Source organism: Rousettus aegyptiacus, unplaced genomic scaffold (assembly GCF_014176215.1).
Source record: "Rousettus aegyptiacus isolate mRouAeg1 unplaced genomic scaffold, mRouAeg1.p scaffold_m13_p_10, whole genome shotgun sequence".
Classification (NCBI taxonomy): domain Eukaryota; kingdom Metazoa; phylum Chordata; class Mammalia; order Chiroptera; family Pteropodidae; genus Rousettus; species Rousettus aegyptiacus.
Window position 1 is genome coordinate 92,597,874 of NW_023416285.1, and position 24,703 is coordinate 92,622,576.

The 24,703-nt window shown below is 44.3% G+C and overlaps 1 protein-coding gene across 5 annotated transcripts in view; it reads right to left on the bottom strand.

Annotated features, from left to right (window-relative positions):
- Positions 1-24,703, bottom strand: part of CAMK1D (calcium/calmodulin dependent protein kinase ID) — a 336,799-nt gene that overhangs the window by 75,322 nt on the left and 236,774 nt on the right. The window contains exon 1 of one of the 5 annotated variants that reach the window (XM_036228184.1): positions 7,155-10,352. The exons of the other annotated variants lie outside the window; for them this stretch is intronic. Within the exon in view, the coding sequence (XP_036084077.1) occupies positions 7,155-7,198 (44 nt within the window). The 5' untranslated portion in view covers positions 7,199-10,352. Of the gene's footprint in view, positions 1-7,154; positions 10,353-24,703 lie in introns of those variants that run through there. 5 annotated transcript variants of the gene reach the window in all.

A 24,703-nucleotide genomic window follows, 5' to 3' on the forward strand; every position in this document is an offset into this window, starting at 1 on the left:
ATATAACTCAGAAACGGCAGATGGGGGAGGTGCACGGGCCAGAGCACGGGGAGAGCGCGCAAAGCTCCTTCTCTCCGGGCGCCTCTCTCTCCCATGTCTGCACGCGTTCACCCCCGCAGCTCTCCGAACCCCATCCTTTCGGTTTTCACAGCGGCTCCCTTACATAGGCGTGGTTGACCAAACCACTGGCCACGGGCGACCGATTCCATCTCTAGCCCCTGTCCCCTCCCTGGAGTTCCAACCCTCCAGCCCCCTGGTCAGTTCCCCTGGTGAGCAGTGCCCATCCTGGGTTACCCAGGGGCTTTCCAAAAGCCACTTGGTTAACATAACAAAGACACCTTTGTGGCTGCTCTCATCACTTAGAAATTCCAGTGGTTTTAGGAGCTCTGTGCCAGGAATAGGACAAAGACCAAGCATGAATTTCCTAGTTCCCATTACACATCGCAGCACCCCAAGCTCCTTTTAGGGAGACAGGCTTCTGCCAGTTTACCAGGAGGACCGGACACTGCAGGGCTGTGGTGAACACCCCAGGTGCTGGAGGCTGAATCCGCCCTCCTCCACGGCTAGCTTCCTGAATTTCCATAAGATATGCACCTCTCTAGAACTCACATCTCTAAAATGGGTATAGTAACTGCACTTATTGCACAGAATCATTAGAATTAAGATAATGGATGTTAAACAATTAGACACAGAGCAAGCACTCTATAAATACTAGCCATTATCATTATTGTTATTAATATAGTTTTTATTCTTAGGCACTTCAAGCTAGGCAAATGCTTGGGATCATACCTCTATTTCAAAGATGGGATCAAGTCAACTCTTACTGATTTAACAAATGTTACGGAGTGCATGTTTCGTGACAGACAGTCTGCTAGGTGTGAAGAGGGACCTGTCCAAAATGCCCAAATCTATCAAAAGGAACTGCTTCTTATGACCAACCCTGTTCCAAAGAGCAGGCTTGGAAGGACGGAGGCAATGCGGAAGGATAAAGCACATTTAATACTAGCAAGCAAAATGAAGCTAAGGAGCAAGAATAAGCTAAGGGGAGGAGGGGGAGAAGCGAGAGGGCAAAGCCTTGACGTTCTCGGCACTTGGGGGAAGCAGGTATCAAGGCAGCTCTCAGACCCTTCCACAGCCAAGTCCAGGAGCTTCGTGTCTATAATTTAACACGAAGCAATTGCTCATGGGAAGCACAAGAGGTGAGGACCCAAAGGGAGCCCCCGCAGGAGGCTTAATCACAGCGTTGGAGAGGCTCGTCCACCTGTGAACCTCTGGCCTTTCAGAAACTTTGAGAAACTGAGCACGTACACAATGAGTGCACGTGTGACAGACGAGGTCGCTTTCTGGCTGCGCCCCTTCTTCCTGACAGAGCCTCCACATGGCTACGAAGCGAAGGCTAAGAAGCAGAGGCCAGCGAATGTAATGTGGCAAACAGCTGTGCTACATAAAAACAGAAAGATAAACTGCCACTGTGCTCCAGACGAGGTACAGGGTCTCTCATGAAGATTCGAAGCAGGGGCGCGGCATCGTAATGCTATTTTAAGTAACCACTATATGCCAGGCGCTACGCTTAACATATTGTATACATTATTTTACTTACTCCGCAGGACTGCACAACCTTTCGGGTATGTACTGTTACTGCCCCAATTCAACAGATGAGAAAAGTAAAAACGAGAGGGTTAGTACCTGCCAGACCGTAAACGGTGGACCTCAGATCTGAAATGAGGTCATTTTGGTGCCAATGCAAACTCCTGTCAATCCTAAGCCACAGACGCTCCTGCCGGATGCTAGCACCCCTGCCCCTCAACGTTGCTGCCAACTATTCACCCCAGATCACTGCCCCTTCACTTGTCAATGGTTTGAGCTCCTTTCTTGCTGTCATACGCGTGGTCATTTCACCAGGCGTGGGGATGACCCTGCCCATACCTGAACTGCCCAGGTCTTTGAATGGAAGTCATCTCGGATCCTCCAATGATCTGTCCTCCAGCCCACCTCACGCCATTGTTTCACGCTCCCTGGTCATACCCTAGACCTGTGATCACCACCGACAGCAGCTCACCATAATCCTGTCATCAGCATCCTCCTCTCTGAGCTCCACTGTCAGTCTTTCCAGCCCGCTCCTGCCAGTACCGACTCCAGTAATCCTTCGACCCAGGATTGGACCTCCAATCCATCTTTCCCATCGATCGCCTTTCCATGGTCCCTGGCCAACTCCATGCTCTCTCGCTTCCTGGACCAGCTTGAATCCACAGCCAATCACCCCCCATCCTACGCACTCATTCCTCTCCTATCTTACTTGCTTGACAAAGCCATCACCCTGGTTATGGCCAACCCTCTACCGGCTCTGCGCCTGCGCCTGTGCAGCTGAACACGGCGGTGGAAAGCCTCACAAGCCCGCTGACTGGTCCCCTTTAAACTCCTTATACACTGCCTGGAAATCGTATTCTGGTTCCCTAGTCCATTCACTTTCTGATTCCTTCTGACAAACAATCATTTCACAACTTCTCCTTTCCCCCAATCTCTATTTTCCAAGACTCCCAGCAGACGGTTTGGTTTCCTCTTTCCCTGAGAGAACTGAAACGATCAGAAGAGAACCTCCGCAGACTCTCATCACTCAGAGCATCCGCATCACGCCGCTCTGCCTTCTGCTCCTTTCACAGACAACCACACCTGACCCTTACACACCAGACCTCGCCCCTGCTCCACTACTCAAGGAGCCCACCGGAACGGTTCTCTTGACTGTCCTCCATAGTATCACCTGTCCCTTCTCGCTGCTGGCTCATTGTCACCAGAACATAAATATACCGTATTTTTTTCTCATTAAAACAAACAAACAAACAAAGCAAAACAAAACCCTTATCTTGAACTCACTTCCTCTGCCAGCTACTGTCTACTTCTCTATTCTTGGCAGCAAAACATCTCAAATACACTCTCGATACTCGAATTTAAATCCTCTCCCCCTAATTCTCTCCTAAACCTCTGCCACCAATCGGACTTTCACCTGTAGCACTTCACTGAAAATGCTTTCATCGAGATCACCAGTGAAGCAATTCTCTTGCTAAATGCAGGGGTTGTGTCTCAGTCCTCAGCTTACTTGACCCGCCATTGGCCTCGACGCCGATGTCTACATCTTCCCTCTTGAGACTTTCCTGACTCACTTTCCAAGGGGATGCTCTTGATTTTCTGCCAATCCCACCAGTCACTCTTTCTAGATCTCCTTGTCCGACCTCCTCCTCTTCTCCTGGCCCCGCGATGTTGGAGACCAGGGCTCAGAGGTCCTGCTCTCTGTCTACCCACCCTACCCTGGTGATCTTATCCTGGTCGTGGATGAAAATTCAAATGCAGATGCTAATGAGTCCCCAACTTCTATCTACAGCCCAGACCTCCAGCCTAAACGCATCAAACTGTCTATTCAAACGCTCCACCTGGATAGTCCTCAGACGTTCCTGATCCAGCATATCCAAGAAAGAACTCCTGACCTCCTCAAATTTGCTCTAACCTCAGAATTCCCCATCTCAGTTGGTGGCAACCCTATCCTTCTAGTTGCTTGGGGCAAAAATCTTGGCATTACTCTTGATTCCTCTCTTTCCCTTAATGGTCCACATCCAACCTGCCAGGGAATACTACTGACCCCCCAAATAAATCCAGAACCATATCACATCTCCCCACACATCCTAACTGGCTGACTGGGTCACTGCAGAGGCCTCCTAGGATTTCCCCTATAGTTTATCCTTAATGTAGCAAAACAGCCAGAGTGGTTCTTTTAAAACAAACTAAAAATCTCCTGATGCCCCCACATTCTCCTCAGAGTCAACCCAAAGTCCTACAGTCTGCATAGGACCACAAAGCCCTCAGTCTTCCTGATGCATCTCGACCCGAACCCCACCTCTTCTCCCTTCACCTCGCCCTCCGCCAGCCGCACTGGCCTCCTTGCTGTTCCCTGGCCACACTAGGCACACTCCTGGCTCAGGTCTTTTCACCTACTGTCCCCTCTGGCTGCCATGCTCTTTCCCTAAATAGATACTATGTTCATTTTCTTGGCTCCTCAATCTTTGTTCAGATGTCACCTACTCAATCATGTTTATACCTGACAATCCTTCTCCTCTTGGAACCCTTGTTACTCTACACTGCTTAATTTTATTCTAGACTAAGTACTCAGTACGGTCTAACATGCTATAGAATATACTTATTTACTTAGTATATTTATTGGCACTGTCCCCTCCTCCACAGAGGCAGAAATTTTATTGTCTGTCGTAACATGTAACCATCTCTGCTACTCAGTATATACTTAACACACCAGCTCTGTGGAATGAAAAATATACACAGAACCACTCTGTCCCATGTTCCAAAGCTCCATTATCCTGGGACTTCTGTTATCCCAACCACAATGACATCAAGTCGCGAAGGGTGGCATCAGGCAGAATACCGGTTAACTTCAGTGAGGAAATAAGAATGATTTCAATCACTTTTCAGTTTTTTTACATGTTAGAGTATCTTTTAAATTTTTTTCCTTTGTTACAAAATTTGTGGCAGTTATGATCACTCGTTTTGGAAAGAGATACTGCAAATGATCGTCACCAGTACCTCTCTGCTACACTTTTCTATAGGCAGGCACCTGACCAACGAGTAACAAAGGCAGAAACACACACACACACACACACACACACACACACACCAAAAGCCAAACAATGGCAGCAATCGCTCTGGACTCCCTGGTTTTGGTGGCCGAAGCATGAAAGTATGTGGCTGTGCAGCATGAAAAAGCTGCGGAGAGGGAGTCAGTAGAGCTTAAAGGGTGGAGAGGACAACCGGTCGGCCTCATCTCATGCAGCCATCACGAGCGCAAAGATGGCATCTCCTTATAATGATTTTAGAAGCAAAGTCTCTGGCTCCATCCTATTACCACGCCAATAATGCAATCGATACTGGAGCACTTCTTCCAGCAGACTGTCACTCACAGCCTACAGTTCCTAAAAGTCATGGCAATGTCAGGCCACGGAGCACTGCTCTGGTGCCAACTCACAACACAGGCTGCCTCGGCCTTGCAGTGGCTGCTACCCTCAGACAGGGGCTGCACGGATGGACTAAAATTCTAACGCAATTCAAACACCTGTACTGGTATAACCGGTGCCCAGGGATTTCTACAAGCAGCCAACTGGGATCGCAAGGCAGACAGGGCTGTCCCTGCAAGATGTTAGCACAAGACGGGCTGCTAGAAAAACATGCAGAATTAAATCTTTACATTAAATCTTTAATGTAAAAAATTGCGACTCTATTACATTTATTAGACGGGCAATGCCGTGGCTCTATCGGCCCTCCAAGTCACAGTGTGGGTCTGGAAATGCAACTCATCTCTGCTTCATGCATAGGTGGGCATTTGAGCACATTTTCCAGATGGTCTGTCTAGAAATACGCTACATTTGAAAATGTTCTGGGGCTCTTAGATACATCCTATGATACGGTGATACACCAGAATATGACCTTTCATATAATCAAATAAAAAATAAGCTTCATTGCTTTGATGTTGGGAGTTGTGTTTAAAGCCATGATGTATTTTGGGGGCCAACACATGGCATGGAAGAGTGTACCCAAAATATACCCTCATCCTAGTGTGTATAACTTATGTCTCTGAATGTTGGTGTATCATCCTAAAAATTAAAAACTGCTTAGACTTTCACATGCTCTGTCAGTAAAAATGCTCCTTGAAGCAAGATAAATATCCTATATAAGCACAGACTCATGATTGCCGCATTGTCCTCAATACTTATTTAACCTCAGCTCACAAATACACCCTGGCTTGATATTTTTGAGTTTTAACCTTTCTAACTATTCTGGTCTTGAAAGGAATTGTTTAAAACAGTCTGCAGAGGCTTTAAGTTATAGCCTACTGTAATCGCAATGAGCCTTATTTTTTCTTCCCTTACAAAACGGTACAGCCCTCGCTGCTGGCTCTCTGGCCCCAGGACCCACAGGCCTCGTGCCTGCCACACACAGCTGGGCAGAGCAGCTTGAGGATGGCGCAGATGGCAGGTCTGGCTGCATCACGGGCACGGCTGTCAGAGGCGTGAATTTCACACAACTGCTCCTCGCCAGGGCCTTAGGCAGCCAGGGCGCAGTGCAGAGGAAACTCGGTTCCTGTGAACTTATACCCAGATGCACAAATAAGTGCAAAGAATTAAGAGAGAGAGCGAACGCTATTCTGGTGGAAACAAAGACTGGGACTCAATCCCTGCTCTGTGTTTGAAAACCGCAGTTGTACGAGATAAAGTTTGGGAGCTGAGAGTCATGAAAACAAAACCCAGCTCCAGCATGCAGGCAAGTGGCTTCTCCCTCAAAGTCTTTGCGTCCACAACCATCACAGACCAGGTGCGAGGACAATGAATAATACAGTGTTCAGCATGGCTTTGCTCTATACGTTGGCGGTCTAACGGTAATTACTAATAACAATGGTGACAGGTTCTGAGTGTGGCGTCTGCAGAACCGTTTTCTGGGACGTGGTTCTCCATTCTGCTGCAGAACTGGATCTAATTAAAGTTGACAGTATGCAAGTCTGTTTTCTATTTGACTTTAGTATTCCCTTTATAACACTAAATGTCATCAATTCTATTTTATAGGCTAAGTAAAACTCCCAAAGAACTATTCATTAGCTAGAAAAAGCACATGGCATGTGCACAGAGATGAAATAAGAAAGGTTCTGCTGTGAGAATTCCTTTCTGATGTGTTTGCCATGTGTGGGGAGAGTGGAAAAATTAGTACTTATTTTATTTAGAAAAATTTAAGTGCTGCCTATAAATCCACTATGAAAACAATGGGATTTGGAGGGAAACAAATGATAGAAGGTTCTTTGTGCGGCGAGAGGACGCTGAGCTTAAGTAGAGGCAGCGTCCAGCGCATGGCTTCACTCTGCTCTGGTCCCTGGGCTGTGGAACGAGACCGGGAGCCTCCAGGGCAGCCGTCATTCTGAGTGCACAGCTCTGACACTGGAAGTTCTCAGACGTCAATGAAAACCGTTTTGAGCCTGAACATGTGTGAAGTAGGAGGAGGCCCCGTGCAGCGGTGACTCACCTGCTAAGAAAGTCTGACCCTTTCCAGAATCCCTCCCCCTCCCTCCCCTCCAGAACAGGGGTAGACATGTCTTATGATATCAATCTTACCTGCCGGATTCCAAGATGAGAAAAGAAGCTGTATCCCTTGACATTGCCAGTGGGTATTTACGACTTTTTAAGGAAGCTGTCGAAGGCTGTCTGATTACTAACTATTCTGGCTGAACAGTCTTTGAAAAAAATTTTAAAAATCATATTTGCATGACTATCTCTGAGTTGAGTTTACATTTCATTCCCTCTTTAAAACGACTGCTTTCATGTTCTTTTGGTTGTGGAAGGAAACACCCTGGTTCTGCATTCAGCTGTGCTCGCCCACAGGGACATGCTGACTCCTGACAGCAGGGAGGGCCTCCGCGGCTGGCACCACTAAGCGCCGTCACACGCATCGTCTTACTTGGGCCTGTGGGCGTTCTGGTGAGAAGCCGGGCCGGGGTCGGCCAGCTCACTTCACAGACAGAGGACGGCAGCCGGAAGGGCTCCCTAGCTTCCCCCAAAACACATGGCTAAAGAGAAACACGATGGGGCCGCTTTTCTGTTGCAAATTAGTAGACAAAAATCTTTAATTATTATTTGAGATGTTTAAATATTTGAAAGAATAATGAGTGGAAGGGAATGTGCCTCTAATACTTCCACGGTTACATCAAACATCACAGGTGCCATCGGCTGGGACACAGATGGAACATATTATGTCACCTGGTTAGACCCGAGTGAAGGCCCAGAGAAGCAGGGCTGGACAGCATGAAGGAGCATCTCCTATGTTTAAATCCCAGGCAGCAAATTACCTGGCGTCAAGCTCTTTAAAAAATGAACACCTCCCCAAATAGCCTTTCACAGTGTCTATGATAGGGGTATATTCAACTGTCTTCTTTAAGCGGATTTGCAAAGTTTCGTCTTTGTCCAGCAATCACGTTCCATTATTCTTACACCAGAAGATGCTGAGCTACAGGTGTGATAAATCTAATGCAGATGAGAGCGTGGAGGAAGCAACAACTCCTGCCTCGTGTTACTCCTGACAACTCAGGGACCCTTAAAGCCCCAAACACAAACACTAAGCCGCACCTTCCCTTCTCCATGTATACTGACGCCTTTAAGATACAAGACAACCAAAGATCAAAATGAGCCAATCCAGAAAAACATTTTAAAAACCTGCTCATATATACTAAAATTGCCGCAAGGTCATAAACATGACAATTTCTGTTGTATTTTAATAGAAAAAACTTACTTTCAGTTTATATAGTAATTGCACTGCCTTTAGAGGTCTCACTTCATTAACATATGGACTGATTAGTGATGAGCTTAAAGAAACAGTAGCAAAAATGCACGTTTACCTGTGCCATATTGCAATTACAGTATGTTTGTATGCATTTATACTCTGTGTTATTTTTAATAGCTTGTTTCCTTCAGTAGATAGCTTTCCCCTTCTTTCTGGGATGAGAGGAGATGCTCTGAAAATGATGCCAGAAAGCCTAGGCTTTAATTAATTCAGGTCTGTCACTGCTCAGCTGTGTGAGGTTAGGGAGGCTACTTAACCTCTCTGAGTGGTGCATACTTCACCTTTTCCTTTTACGGCTAAAATTCCACAATTCCCTTGCTTAGACTGTTCAAGCGCGTAATAAATCTCTGTTCTCCCAAACTGTAGGCTGTCTCTTTCTAAATAATCACAAATTCTAAAGCAGTTAAGTGTGACCCACTAATGAGACTGTACATGCGCAAACCCTTAACGTGAAACCACGAAAGCTTTAGTCCCTTAGCACACACGTTGGTTCTTGTCCCCATGCTTGTGCTTATGTTGTTTTCTCCTGCCATAGACTCTAAGACGCTCTTCTTTCTCCCTTTTCTTCACCCACACTCAAGTTCCAGCCCACACGGCTTCTCCCTATCGCACTGCCATTAGGGAAAAGCTATTAAGATTTTCGATACTCTGTCACTTATCCATTAAGTTGTATTTTTAGCTGTTTATTCTGTTAATTTTTCACTTGTTTTGAAGTAGATTGCGTTCATTTCATTAATAACATTTCTTTTCTTTCTGCCAGAATCCTGGAACCTCAATAAGAGCAGGGAATCTTACAGCTTCATCGATTTCAAATCGATGAAGCCCTTAGAGTTGGCCTGGGCCTGGTCCCATGGTAGAGAGTGGGAGAGGAAACTAGCATTTGTCGAAGAGAATGGCTACTGTCTAGTCCGTTCGAGCCTCTATAACAAGACACCACGGACTGGGTGGCTTAAGCACAAGTTCTCAGAGTTCTGGGAGTTCGCGATCACGCTGCTGGCAGATCTGGAGTCCGTGAGAGCCGGTTTCCTGGTCCTCAGACGGCCTTCTCGCCGTGTCCTTGCATGGTGGGGAGCAGAGTCAGGAAGCAAGTGCTCACGTGTCTCTCCTTACAAGGGCACCGATCCCACGACGGGGCCCCACCCTCAGGAATGATTACCCCGCGAAGGGCCCACCTCCTAACATCGTCACATCAGGGGCTCGCATTTGCCCATGTATTTGTTGGGCGGTGGGAACGAACATGTAGTTCATAACAGCTACACTGTGCCAGGCGCTCGGCTACACATTCCTCGCGACACCTCCATGAAGAATAACTTTCTCTACCTTCCAGATGAGGACACACATTTCTATTATTTTTAGGGGATGACTTTATAATTTGTGCTAATTTCAAACCTCTTGTGGGATGATTTTTAAGTGGAACCCGGGTGTCGACTGCTCCTGCAGACCTGTCAGTTCCCGTGTCCCCAATCAGATTTTCTTAGTCCCCCCCACCACCCGGGACACAGCCCTTCACTGAAATGACCAAAAAGAACCCAGCCGTAGAAAGCCCTGAGTGAGCAATGCAGACTCGGAACACAGAGGAGGGGGTTCACCTCTCGCTGCACGGGCAACTGCAGAGAAGCGACTCCTCCCGAGACAGCGGTCTCGCTCCAAAGTCCTCCCTCGCCCAGCTGTCACCAGAGGCTTTAGTTTCCCCAGCTCCCCCCGCTCTCAGCCTGCCTGGCTCCAGGTTTCCCTCTCCTGGGCATCGCCATTTCTCACTCCCGCTCGTACTGAGCAATCCACTTGCCCAGTAACTGCTTCCCCACTTGCATTTCCTAATGCGCCTTGGAGATCAGAAAGACGGAGTCCCCCCGTTATAGAGTCCATTGCACTTAGAAACCAGCGAGGGGCTTAAAGGACTCCTCCAAAACCTTCTGTTACAGAACGTCAGGTCTACTTGGTAACTGTGACGTGTGGAGTCCAGTGCTGTGTCCGTAACGAGCAGGAAGCAGGCCTCTGGCCCATCCAAACCTACCGTCTCCCACCAGTCAGCTCCCATCAGACCTTTGCAATGCTTATCACTCTCGGGAAGCACCTTGATCATGCGCTTACCTATTACAATGGGGTTTTCTCTACTAGAAAATGAGCTCTGTAAAGTGCATAGTCCCTGCCTATTTTGCTTGCTGAATTCCTGATGCCTAGAAAGGGCCTGTCACCTAGTAAACTCTCAGAAAATGTTTTTTGGAGGAATGAATGAACACACTGAGCTTTGAAGCTCTGGGCCATCCAACACCAGATTGCGGTCTTCCACCAACAGTGCATAAATGTCTGCCTAATACACCTCTTCTGATGCAATTCCTTTCTTCTCCATATGGCATTCTAGAAGGTGTTTTCATAGCCTGGATGTGGAGGGAGCCAGATATAGAGAAACTACTCTCTTATCAAGGATGAGAAAATGTACTGGGGTCGATCTCAAATTACCTGAGTGAATGAAATGTGCCAGAAACCGGTGCAGGCAACGAGACTACAGGCGATGCAACATGGTCCCTGCCCCCGTGGCCCTATATCCATGCTTTCCCAGACGCTCGTCCCTTGGCCTGGAAGATCCCAGTTACGCCTGGCAGATGCATCCTCCCTCCTCCAGGCTGCACGCACCTGCACCTCCCCTGGCGACACCGGTCCCTTCGGCATTGATGCTTCCCAGGAACACTGGGGAAGCTCAGCACCTGCTAGCCACACGGCATAGTTTAACCAGTCTCCAGTTATCTGTGTAACAGACATTGGCACCTCGGTCAAAGATGGTGAGCCCCACAGATCAGGCCCTATGTTACATCATCTCACAAATCCTCACCAAAGGTCTCTGTGGAATGAATTAATAAATTCCAGAAGATAGGTGTGCTGCTGTTGGCTTCTAAGAACTATTCACGTGCATGGCTCGATGTATATATCCTTGGGCTACAATTATTTCTAAGGCTGAAAAGACTGTAGGGTGCTGGCACACCCAGGAGGCTCCCCGGCTTATCCTGCCGGAACAACCACCGATTTCCATGGATTTGAAAAGCCTCAGATATGAATCCTTATGGATTCCTAAGGGCCATTCAAGAGAAGATAAATTTTATCCACAGTTTCATTCTCAAAAAAAAAAAAAAAGGCCTGAAAGACTCCTATTTCCATTTCAAACTTCTATTAAGAGAATCAGGGCTCTGTGCCAGCCACTGGCTTGGGATAATGGGTCTGTGTTTACTTTAGCTGAGAGCCAGTCATCTTATTTAAATGCCACCTTTGGGTCTCATTGCCCTTAAGCAACGGTTGGGTGGAAAGAGCAGTAGGAATGTCTTGAAGTGACTTATTGGAGGAGGCTGGTCAGAGACCTGTCACATTTCTCATCACTCGCTGTGTCTCCCTATGTTCAACAACAGGCATCCGTCTGTCATTAATGGGATGATGTCTTGAGATGTGTCTCACTCATCTCCTAGGCATGAGTGAAGATAGAAAGCCAGCAGGAGCGTTCCCTGGGTGATGTGCCAATGTCCTTTTTCTTCTCTCATCGCTACCCCAAGAGTTACTCTTTGCTTGGAATTTTGGAGATGGACCAAGTTGGGTTCTTTACATCCTAATTGAAGTCATCAGTCTCGAATCATGTAAAATCATGTGTGTTTAAGATGGCAAATGTTTTAATGTGGCACCACTCTGCTGTTCACCTACAAAGGCATTCCTCCCTAGAGCTGATGACAACTCTTAGAAGCATCTTCTGGAAGGTCTCACTCCTCAAAAAGTAGTCCTTGCATCATCGGCACTGGCATCACATGGAAGCTTATTGAAATGAAAATCCATGTGCCGTTTCTCAACCAGAGCTCCTGGATCAGAATCTCTGAAGGGGGTGGGGAGGGGCACGGGATCTTTCTTTAACAAACTTTCCAGGTGATTCTTTCGTGTACTAAATTTGAGATCTGCTCTAAATCTTTCTCCCAAGTAGGTTTCTCAGCCACACTTCCCAGTGAACAGAACTCTAAAGGCTGAAATGAGTATTTACTCTCTAGTCCCTACAACAGCCAATGGAGAGTTAAATACAGGTTTTGCCTTGGGATAACTGTAAAAGAGACTTGCTGTTAAAAAATATAAACTGTTTGCTGAAGGAGGAATAGTAGGATTAACAGAGAGGTTCAATACTTGCTGTGTTCATGCACTGGAAGACCTAATATGTTAAAATGTCCATATACCCAAAGCCATCTATAGATTCAATGTAATTCCCAATGAAATCTCAATGGCATTTTTTTTTTTACAGAAATAGAAAAAGCATTCCTAAAATTCACATAAAACGATGACAGACCTCAAATAGCAAAAGCAATCTTGAGAAAGAACAAAGTTGAATGCATCACACTTTCTGATTTCAAAATATATTACAAAGCTACAGTAATTACCAGTACGGTATTGGCATAAAGACAGACATATAGACCAAAGAAACAGAATCAAGAGCCTGGAAATGAGCCTACTCAAGCATGGCAGCTGATCCTCCACGCGAACACACAATGGGGAAGGACGGTCTCTTCAACTAATGCTGTTGGGAAACCTGGTCCCCTGTGGGCACTATCATTGGAGCAAAAGTACACAAAAATCAACTGAAAATAAAAATCTTAAACTTAAGGCCTGAAACTGTGAAACTCACAGAAGCTCCTCGACATTGGTCTTGGCAACAATTTCTTGGACGTGACACCAACAGCTCAGGCGACAACAGCAAAAACAAATGAGTGGGACTACATCAAACCAAAATTCTGCATGGCAAATGCAACAATCAACAGAATGAAAAGGCAGCCTACAGGATGGAAGAAAGTATTTTCAACCACATGTCTGATGAGCTAAAATCCAAACTATATGAGCAATTCCCGCAACTTAATAATAATAATAAAAAAAAAAACAGTTAAAAAATGGACAAAAGACTTAAATAGACATTTTTTCAAAGAAGACAAACAGATGGCCAATATGCATATGAAAAAGTGCTCAACATCACTAATAATCAGGGAAATGCAAGTCAAAACCACCATAACATATCATGTCACACCTGTTAGAATGGCTGTTACCAAAAGGCTAGAGCTCATTCAGCTGAAGAATTGTCTATAGTTAGCAATACTGTACTGTTAACTAAAAAATGTATTGAAAGTAGATCCCATATTAATAAGTGTTCTTACTACATGAAAAACAATCCCATAATCCTTTTCCTCTGTTTTCTCTTGACTAAAGAATCCATCCCAAACACTGGGTTTCAGAGTCCTTTGCAGACATGAAAGAAAATGCTCCATCATGAGAGTATGGGCAGCAAGTAGGCCAGGCTGGCAGAGAACACGGATGTCAGGTGAGCAACATACACTTCTACATTCTGCTCTGGCTGTGAACCCCTAATGCTGTTGGGAGGGTCAGGCCCAGTTATGAAACTCCTAAGGCATCGTATATTCCATAGAGAAAGGCTAGAAGGGAGAAAAGGAAAAAGTATGAGGCATTTCAAATTTGAATGAAAAAAACGATTACAAAGAAAAGCCAACAAAGACGATATGTCACAATGCGTGTAGTAAAACCGTCTTGGGGATCTTGTGTAATAAGCCCCAACAGCTCTGAACCTATAAATTCAGCTTGAAACTATGAAGACCTGCTCATATTGTGACTTTAGGGCATTATTCAAAATTTATTCATGTAAGTTTTTCAGAGAAAGTCAATTTATTTATCTAAGTGGAGATTTAAAAAACTTAGAGAGCCATCTGGTGGCTTGTGTGCCTGCTAATTAAAATCCTTCTGGGCACAAGACTGCTGCCCTGTGGGCACTATCATTGGAGAAATGACACAAGACAGACTGGAGTTGACAAAACACATTCTTATGCCATATAAAAACCAAATAGTGTAATTTAGATACGACCAAACCAAAATGGGGGGGGGGGTACTTAAAAGTAATTCTAATATTATTTTCTCTACCTGCTCTGATAAAAAATGTAAATAATGGCTATGAGTAATAAGTTGTTTTTAAAAAACTCTATTTCATGATTGTATTTTTCACATTTAATAATTACAAATTATGAATTAGTGGCTCACTGAAATGATGTTTAATGTTCAATTAGCTTTCTCTCTTCCTCCTACTTTGTAACAAAGGCAGCAGAACACGGTGGGAAGAAACAGTTCTTGCTCAGAAATATAAAAAAATTCAAATCCTGAGCATGATCAGTAAAAATAATTTAATACACCTTTTCTTTCAGGTCTACAATGTTCCACTAAAATTGTTAATGGTTTCAGAGCAGTGTCTTTTTCTTTGAATATTGAAAATGACTTTTTCTGCAATAAAATTTTTATGTTAAAAATGTATGATACGTATTACTCTCAGAAAGGAGGAAAGATCACTTCAAATATTGAGATAATTGCCTTGAATAAGAGGAGGTTCTGCTGTGACAATACATGTCATAAGCTTTTTTTCCCCTAAAGCTTCCAGAACTCCAACTTGCCCAGCTCCCAACGAGTTACTGGAAATTATTATTATTTGGGGGGGAGGGCATAAGAAAAACACAGTTCCTTACATGAAAGCCTAATTCTATTCATTTCACTGGTATGTATGAGGAAAAGCACTTGAGAGTTCCTCATTCCTGCCTACATGATTCATTATTAGAGTATAAATAGGCTGTAAAATGTATCAGAAAGTTGCCATAAATGTTGAAAATGAAAATGTAGATTTTCAAATTACTTACGAAACTAATACAAAGACCCTTTAAGAAAAAAAAACAGCTATGTCGCCTAAACTATTATTCATACCAAATATTTGAAGAATATGAAATTTGCATTGTCACTGGACTATTTCTAAAATTAATGGCATTTTTTTATTCCTTACCATTTTTGCTTATTTATCATTGTGGTTATCTTGGATAAATTCCAAAACATTTTTTGAGGTTCATAACTAGAAGAATGTAACTCATATGTTTGTTAGTTTAAAATACTCTAACAGCATTAAGTATACGTTCCACTTTCTATTGAACTATTTTCTTTAAATTAGTTTTAATTACAATTGTTATTGTATATGTGTTTATTTTCTTTGGGTATTAAATTTTATCTTATTTCAACTTTTATTTTTAATTTATATTCATCACTTGTATTAAATATGGAACAGAGTTCATATTTTAAAACTCAAATGATTCTTTCACATTTAAATCAAAAATTCATTATTTAAAGTTTAATGAAAGATTTTTTTTTTTTTTTTTTTGCTATTACACTTGTTTCGAAAGCATGAACTTATTCCAAAGAATTTGATACATTAGGGAGTAAAACACCACAAAGTTTCCCATTTGCTTACATGTGTTTTGTCAGTGAGAAACATTAGGTCAGTTTTAAATAAGAGAGCAATTTTATGTCTAGAGATATTTCTGTCATTACTTGGGGGGTGAAGGTCGCTACATCTAGTGAGTAGAGACTAACGATGTTGAGAAATCTCTTACAATGGGCCGGCCAGCTCTCCCCCACGACACAGACTTATCCAGCACAAAATGTCAGTAGCGGCAAGGGTGAGAAACGCTGCACTAGGGGAATGAAAAGAAATGAGCTGGGCAGGAATACACACAATGCACACACGCACGTCCTCAAGCATCTACCAGCGACCTCGGAGTCCCGCGTTCTGAACCCCGCCTGCCCACATCTGCTGTTACGACTTCCCATCCGTTTTCAGATAACCTTCCTCCCAGTACCTCACAATAACTCACGACCTGCCGTCTTCCTTACATCCACTTCCACAGCAAATTTCAGGTCGTTTTTAAGATAATTGTTTTATTTATTTCTTAATCATTTAAACATGCATAAAATGTGCTGTTTTTATTAGGTTCCGATCTTTTTTTTTTAACATGTCACTGATGTGCTTTTTGAGTACTGTGTGCCTACTACCATTTCTCCCACGAGGCTCTGTGGTTTTTATGGCAAGATTTTGCATTGCACGGTGTGTATGAGAAATATGATGTATTATAACAGAACTGAACTCATGTTCTATTTCTGTGTTAAGTATACTCATTCTCCTCTTCTCTCCGATTAAATTCTTTACTATTAAAGTGTTTCAAAACATGGTCAAAAATACTTTATTATTACTTTAATTTTCAGAAGTTTAAAAGATCCAGAAAATTACACAGAATATTATAATGAGCATTCTAGTATTCACCACTGATTTAACAAATTTAACATTTTCCTTCAGATTTCCTTCTAATGAAAGAAATACAACATGACAGATCAAACTCAAGTACCCTTGGTTCTCTCTTCAACCCTGTTCTTATTCTGCTCCCTTCCTAGAAGCAAACATTATGATGAATGTGGTAACTTTTCAGTTCATGTTTTAAAATTTTTTACACTTATGTATCCAGAAATAATATATAGTATTTTTTGTCTTTTATGCACAGCGCTAATACTGGAACTTGCATTCTTCATTCAACATTTTAAGGTCTGTCCGCATGGATACATACCTAGAAATGATTTATTTTAATTTTGTATACTGTTCCATGCCTGAATAGATCACAATCTTTAATCCATTCCTTTATCCATTGACTATATATTTTCAGTCCTGTTCATATCCTTTGCCTATATTTTTATTGGGCCACTTGTCCTTTCATTTGTAGGATTTCTTTATATAATTTGTACATTGATTACTTGTTGCCTACGATATGTTACAAATATTTTCTCCTAGTCTGCGACTTATCTTTTACTCTTATTTATGCTCTTATGGAGTACAGAAATTTTACATCTTGATGTGAATATATCAATCTTTTCTTAGGTCTTTGTGCTTTTTGCATTTTGTTTAAGAAATTCTTTTCTACACTGAGGTTACAAAGATATTCTACTTTTTATTCCAACAGGCTTAAACTTTGTTTTTCATGTTTAGATTTAGAAACAGGTCAGTGCATTGTTCGAGTTTTTCACATGAGTGTATGTTTGGGGAATACACTATGTACGAAGGCTGTCTGTATTAACATTCTAAGGAGGGAACATGCCTGTGGGGGTGCAGGTGGGAGCTGGTCAGCAAAGGAAGCCTAGAGAAGAGGGTCAGAGAGGCCTACTGTCACCAGGGCCAACAGCACCTCACAGTGCTGTCAGGGGCGGCAGAGCCCTGGGCAGGGACCACGAGCATGAACTGTGGCAGGACTGTGCCCGTAGCAGAGGTGAAGATGTCAGGCTGTCTATCACAGCTGGATGGTAGCAGCCATTAAAATAATCTCCCTCTAGCACTTGCTCGGTTTGCCTAGATCCCAGCAATCTTCTAATGATAGGTTGCCTTTTCAGAGATTTTTGCCTAAAGGGAAAGAATATGCTGCTCAGCAAACATGAGCATACTGGACAATTATATATCTCATTATAAATTAATAAAATTGGCATTCTCCTTCCATTGCTTATGGGATTCTGTTCTGACCGAAAGATCGACCACTGATGTGTTGAGAAATCAGCCGAGGTCTAGACTGTGGACTGGGGGCATTAATCCAGCCAGCCAGGCCAATGCCACTCCTTGGGGGCCCCTTAAGTGAGCAGCTGACCTTTCCAGGTCTTCCCCAATCCTAGCGAGAGTCTGCAGCAGAACAAATTTCAAGCACGAGGATGGCCCAAACATCCTGTCTTCCTTTCTCCCTACTCTGATCTCCGCGAATGTTGATTCAAGTCTACATCCCCCCATGGCTGTTATTTTTAACCAACAGCAGCAGGTACATGTGCATCTGCTGTGCCAACACAGAAGACGCGGCCCTCAAATGTCACTGCTGTGAGAAGTTACTGGCCACGGGCGCCCCTGGAATTCTGGAGAACAAAGTTAACCACATGCCACATTTCAACCAACTTCCGAATCAAAACAAGACGCACGAGAAACCTGTGTTGTCTCTCATGAGTCTCCTGCCATTGAGTTTCTTAAAGGAGGCGCCCACTGAACGGAAGCCCGAAGGAGATCTGAAATAGGATTGATGCCTCCAGGGATTTCAAAAGGATCTTTTCCATTAGGAACTGTATTTTTTTTTTCACACGATTAAGCCTTGCTCCTTTCATAGAGAGTGGTCTTGGAAGCTCCTCAAAGAGTCAAGCGGACAGCGCCGGCCTGCTGCTCTAGGCTCTGCGCCCTTCCTCTCTCTGCTTAGTGTCGGTAACGGTGCGTGCGCACTGGGCAGTAGGGAGGGAATACCACATTTGAATCCTCGTGGTCAAAATACCCCACGGCTGAACCTTCCCCTTCTTTGCCCCACAGACCTCTGCTCACGGCAAATCTTGGTCCTGGCTGGATCTGGATTACATTTATGTGTGTGCCTATCCTAGCCCATGTCCTCCACTTGACTGCAAGCACTCTAAGGACAAAAAAAGCTACATCTTAACATCCCTGATTCTGCCACAATGACCGCGACACTATGATGCTTCAAGAAATGTCAGTTCCCACTGGCTCCGAGCAGCTTCTGGTGAGAAGAGTGAGGCATTCTTTAGGACGCAAGTAAACCCCGGCTCCTGGGCATCATGGTGAAACTCTTAAAAGCACCTTCTACGTCCGTTGTGTCTCCTGTTCCTGGTACAACAGTGGATGCTCATCAGACAGGTGCTGACAAAATGCAGAAATCAGAGAAACGAACCCCACTTTGCCCCTTGAAAGCAACAATAAACAAAGCTAAAAGAAGAGCAGCCGACATGCGGCTGAGAACATGCAAAACGTGCTCAGATGCATGGCGCGCAGGACAACCGAAATCAGGTCTGCCCCAGAAAGGCGTGTTAAACATTAGTAAGTGAACATTAAAACTGAAGAATTCTGGTAGAACTTTATTCCGGACCAGCTTACTTCTGACACCATACGGAAAACAACGTTTGACAAACTTCGTTGTCACTGTTCCCTTAATTCTAGACTGCCACTGTTGCTTCTGCAGGCGGAGGTGGGCGCGCGCAGGTGGGCCAGATGTGTGGGTCTGCTGTTCGGGAGAGACACCAGAACAGAGGGAAGCCTGTGGGTGGAGGCGGGAACGCCCCTCCCTGCCGCATCCCAGCACTGGGCTGCGACATTCCCTTCATCTCACCAGAGCAAAGACCGCTTCGCCTAGCACTGCTTTTTATTAAAAGACGAGGCAGCAGTAGCATTAGGCAGCAAGAGCTCTGGGGTGGGATGGTGTGGAGATTTAAGACCCTCCACACTCTGAAAAACAGAAAAAAATAAAAAATAAAAACACAACCTTTCTGAAACTTCAAAAGGCAGCATTGAAAGGGTTGTGTCCAAAATCTTGCGAGGATGTGTCCTCATGCACATGTATCTGCAAGTGATCCTGCCGAGTTCTTTGCTTTCTATATTGGAGGGACTACCTTTCTTCCTTTTTTCCTTTTCCTTTTCTGCAAAGCAAGGTTTGAATTTTCTCAGCTGTGTGTGTTCCTCCCTCGGCCCTGCAGGTGGCGCCTCTGTTCCAGTGCCCTCTTACTGTCCAGTGGCAAACAGGTCTTGACTCCTCCGAAGCAAGTTCTTGCCACCTCACCTTAAGTGACTAAAACAGGAAATTTTGCTTTTAGCCAGAAACCAACTGTTCCTGGAATCACACAGCCATTAGATTGTATTAAGCTGAAATTAAAACAAAGAGAAAGAGAATAAAAAAGAGAACAGGCTTTCATGATTGGGAGTTCTATCCAACAGGTTTATGTGGGAGATGGATTTTGATTTCATGATGAATCAAAGAAGCAATATATACACAAGCACAGCCCACCAAACAGAAGTCCATGCTGCAGCCTGAATGAGGTGATGGACACTCAACTGCGATTGCTCAAACGTCAAACACACAGGGGCTGGGATGACTCAGCGTGCTGGGTGTGCTCGTGGACCTCGGTGGGTCCCCACTGTGCTAGAGCCAGGGTGGTGTGACTGCGACTTGCTCTTCAGGGACCAGTGCTGCTCCTTCCGAGCTCGCCCTCTGCCTGGGTCCTGACTCCCAGAGCACTCTGTTTTCCCTGGCTGAGGCTTGGTGGCGCTCCGGGCAGCAGCAGGGGGTTTGGTCCAAGAACTGCCAGCCATGCACTGTTCTACCCTCTGCCTCACGACTCACAGACCTGAGCCCGAAAAAGCCTGAGTCTCTGGTCCCCCACCAAAGTCCGAGGAGCTAACAACCTTTATGGACAAAATCAAGAGCTGTCATACTGATCAGAAGAACCTGTCTGTTTCTGCTTCTCCCACTGATCTGCCGGCCCCGTGTCTTCCACAGCTACTGTAGTGCGTAGTACATAACAGGTGCTCAACGAACATGTATGGAATGAATGACTACAGCCCAACTACAGAAAGATGTCAAAAGACTGTCCAAATTATTCTGCTGGAGGTGGTACAACACTGCTATTTATAGTAGAAACTGATGTCACTCCATCTGGACCCAGCTATTGTGTCCGGGTATACTCTGCAGAAATACACCTTGGGTTCGAAGTGGGAAAGTTAAAGAAGCATCTGAGTGTCTTTGAATTGGTTAGTTACAAATGACAACAGCTAGTATTTCTTCAAAAAATTATGATACTGTTCTAAGTACTTACATAGTGTTTCCTTTAAGCCTCACAATAATCAGCAAGATAAATACTATTATCATATTTTAAAGAGAGGAAACTAAGGTACGAAGAAGTTAAGTGATTTGCTCGAAGTCAGTTACGTGGCAGAGCTGAGGTCCAGACCCATGCAGTGTGACTCAGAGGTGGTTCTCTGAATCACCACTGTTCTGCCACCCTGTACCATGTGGGTGTCTCCGAGTCTCCTAATGGGAGCCTCGAACAGCATCCCCACGGATACCAATGCCTTCTCGCTGGGGGACAGGGGGTGGAGGAGGAAAGCCCTTGCGAATGTGGCCTTGCTGAGTCGTATTGGGAGCTGATCATCCATGATGCTCCCACACAGACGTCATCATCCACTGAGGGATATTTCTAGCCCTTAAGTGCAAAACTTCTGTTGTTCTTGGAATTTTTGAGGGCTTCCTGGAGATTCTATTCTCTAATGAGGATAAAACTATGATGATGAAGTCTACTGTAACGAACAAACCCCAAAATGTACAATGGCTCCAATGTGGTAAAAATTTATATCTTGTGCACACAAGTTCAAGTGCTCACAGACATTGCTCTCCTCCCAGGACCCACGATCTTTCCTTCAAGTCGTTCCGTTTTCTTTAACAGGAAGGGTATGCACCTCCATCAGTCCAGCAGAAGGAGAAAGAGTTTACAAAGGACTTTGCAAAGGAGGGTCTGATGGACTGGGCTTGGAGGTGGCACATGTCATTTCTACTCACTTTCCATTGGCCGAAACATAATTATGTGCCTAAAGCTAGATGCAGGATTAACTGGAAAATACAATTTATCACTGTGCCCAGGAAGAAAAGGAGATGGGACTGATGAATAGCTAGCCAGCCTCTGCCACACAGGCCAACCTTAGAATGCTAACAGAAGATGCAATCGATAGAAGAATTTCAAACTCTACGTTTTCGCCATCCCTCTCCAGACAGGATACGTGCAGCCCGTGAGGGGCTTATACAAAATAAAACAAAGCAAGAACTTGGAGCTTCTCCATATCTAATGTTTTATTCCCCACAAGGAGACCACCACTGATCTCTTCCGAATGCCTATCGGTTACGGCTGGGCAGGCAGCAGGATGGAGGGCAGGTGCTTAGCCACTGGGGTCCTCCCTTACCCCCTCTCCTGACCCTAGACCCGCAGCTTATCTTAGCACACTAGGGACAAGTCTGAAAACTACCACTCAGAAGCCATGTCAGCTACTGATAACTCTGTGCTATTATCCCAGGGATAAATGTTTCTACAATGACCTCAACAACTGTCTTTCCAATGAATAGCAACTATAAGACACTAAGGAGTTCCTGTTCCAAGGATAAATGCTTACTAAATGAAGAATGATGGGTGGATCTCTCTGAGCCTATAAGCAAGTCACCTTTCTATGCAACACTTGAGTCTTCTCAGGGCTTGTGCTCAGAGACGCTCATAAGCCTGGGGACCCGCCACCAGATGTCGACTCCGATGCCACCTTCCGCAGAAAATGGATGATTTCACACCACCCCTCACAGAAATCTTGAGATTAGGATTATATCTTTGCCCTTGCCCCCATCCCTTTCTAACTGACCAAATCAAATGATGAAGAAAGTAGGATCTCAAATTAGCCCATGTCTAAAATTGGATATAGAGTGATTAACAATATAAGGCAGCAAAGAAATCTGACTAAGGCATTCCAATTCTTTGTAAGCCTTTTAATGAGTTAGCCTACCTTAAAAGATTTATCTTTTTGAGGATACATATATTCGAATTCCAGAAGACAGAATGTCAGTGCAATAATCTGTTTCTATTTTTCCCCCTTTTGGATTATAAGAAGGGCAATGATACTATCGTGTGTGTGTGTGTGTGTGTGTGTGTGTGTGTGTGTGTGTGTGTGTGTAGTTTATTGTATACATATAAAATCTTCAGCATTTCCCATGGTGGTTGGCTGTGGAAAGAAGGAATGAACTAAGGAATGAATGGACAAACAAATGAAGGGAGAGAGAGATGAGGTCATTTTGTGATATACTGAAATACTCCTAAAGCCAAATTGGATTTTCACAAGATACTGAAGTCAGATGAGGAGACAGCCCCTTGCCTTGAACCATCAATAAGATGAAAGTGAACCCAAACCCGACACACAAGCAGACAGACAGATAGCAGTTGCCCTAGGCTGGTTTTAATGGCATAAATCCTTAATTAAGAACCAGGAAGCCTGGGGATTGCAACTTGTCTTTTTGCTAAATAGCTCAAGGGTTGTAGGCCTTGAATAATTTACGCTTTAAAATGAGAATGATATTTCCCTGTCTATCATACAAAGAGGGGGCAGAGAGTCAGCAGTAGGGGCTACAGAATGATAAAAGGGTAAGCTCTTTGAGAAAATAAAACAACGCTACAAATGCAAGGTGCTGCTGATGCAAATTCAAAATCTACAAGAGTTGCCTTTAACATTTTTATTTTCAATGGTCAGAGTGCATGATCTTAGGTATTCTAAATTTTATTAAATCAAATAATAAAGGTGTCTGCTTTTACATTTGGGATGAGACCTCGAAGAGGTGACCGAAGCCATCGATTCCCTGTAATAGGGGTTGACGGTTTCACAGAAAAGAAAGACAATGCAACAGAAATTAGTTCAGTTTGGCTAGCCTCAGAAATAATCATGTAATCACATAAACAGATCAAGAAAATATTGAAAATCCCAGCCACCCTATGACTGGTACCCATCAGGTAGCATTTTTTTTTTATTAGATAAGAAGGTAAAATCATCTGTGTGTCCAAAATGATTCATTAATGAGCAGACTCAGAAAGGACTCCTGACTCAGTGTGAGGCCCTTCCTTTAATTCTTCTCTACTGAGGATTAGTGCTTTTGTTTTATTTTTGGAAGTGCCTTAAGTGGTCTCTATGTAAGCATGACAAGCTTAAAAACAAAAATAAATTTAAAAAAATAAAAGTAAATATGATCACCAGAACTTAAAACAAGAAATTCTGAGCATCTAGTCCACTTTCTTTAATTCCTTTCCTACTGACTTCCTTCCTTGCAAAAGTAACCTTTCCTTCAAAATGTCCTATTAAATATGCCTAAAGTCTGCCAGCCACTAAAAAATTAAATTACATATAACAAAGTGACAATACTCTGTAGAAATATTTTGAAACTGATTGGATCATAAATCCTCCCAATGTCCCTTCCGAGTTAGCAGACTCTTCGCTTCAGGCTACAGCCTCCGTTCTGGATATTTTTATCTCCCTAAGATTTGAGAATGCATTCAAACCTTTATATTCCTCATACTTTACTTTTCCTCCGCAGACTCTTAATTGAATGGCACAGTCTTCTTCTCAATTTGTTTCCACAAGTGCAGAAGGGTGGGGACAGCGGTCCCTGCCTTGTCCCCATCTCCTCTGACCAAGAAAAACAAGAAAAAAGCCCCTCCAACGCCAGGCTTAGCACTCTCCCCACGTTTTCTCAGCCAAGAATTTTCTCAGCTGCAGTGTATTCTGTCTTTCCAACCCTCGGTGTCTTTTTTTTTTTTTTTTTTTTTTTAACTTCCAGTTATGTCACTGTGGAGGCTACAGTGGGCTTTCCCGGAGCCCCCGCAATCAGGTTCTCATCCGCCCCCAGACAGGGTGACTCACCCGGGGGGAAGGTCTGACAGTGAGGGAGGCCTGCGGTGGGCTTCTGCCTTGTCCCAATATAGCCCTCCCCTCCCTCTCTGCCACCGCCATTCAAGCCCCCAGAGTCAGGGCTGCTCTCTTGGCAACTCCACCAACCTGGATGCTGCTCAGAGTGGCACCTCCCCCCAGCTCCTGTCCCCACAGCTCAGTTTCACACCGAAGGTCAGGCAGCTT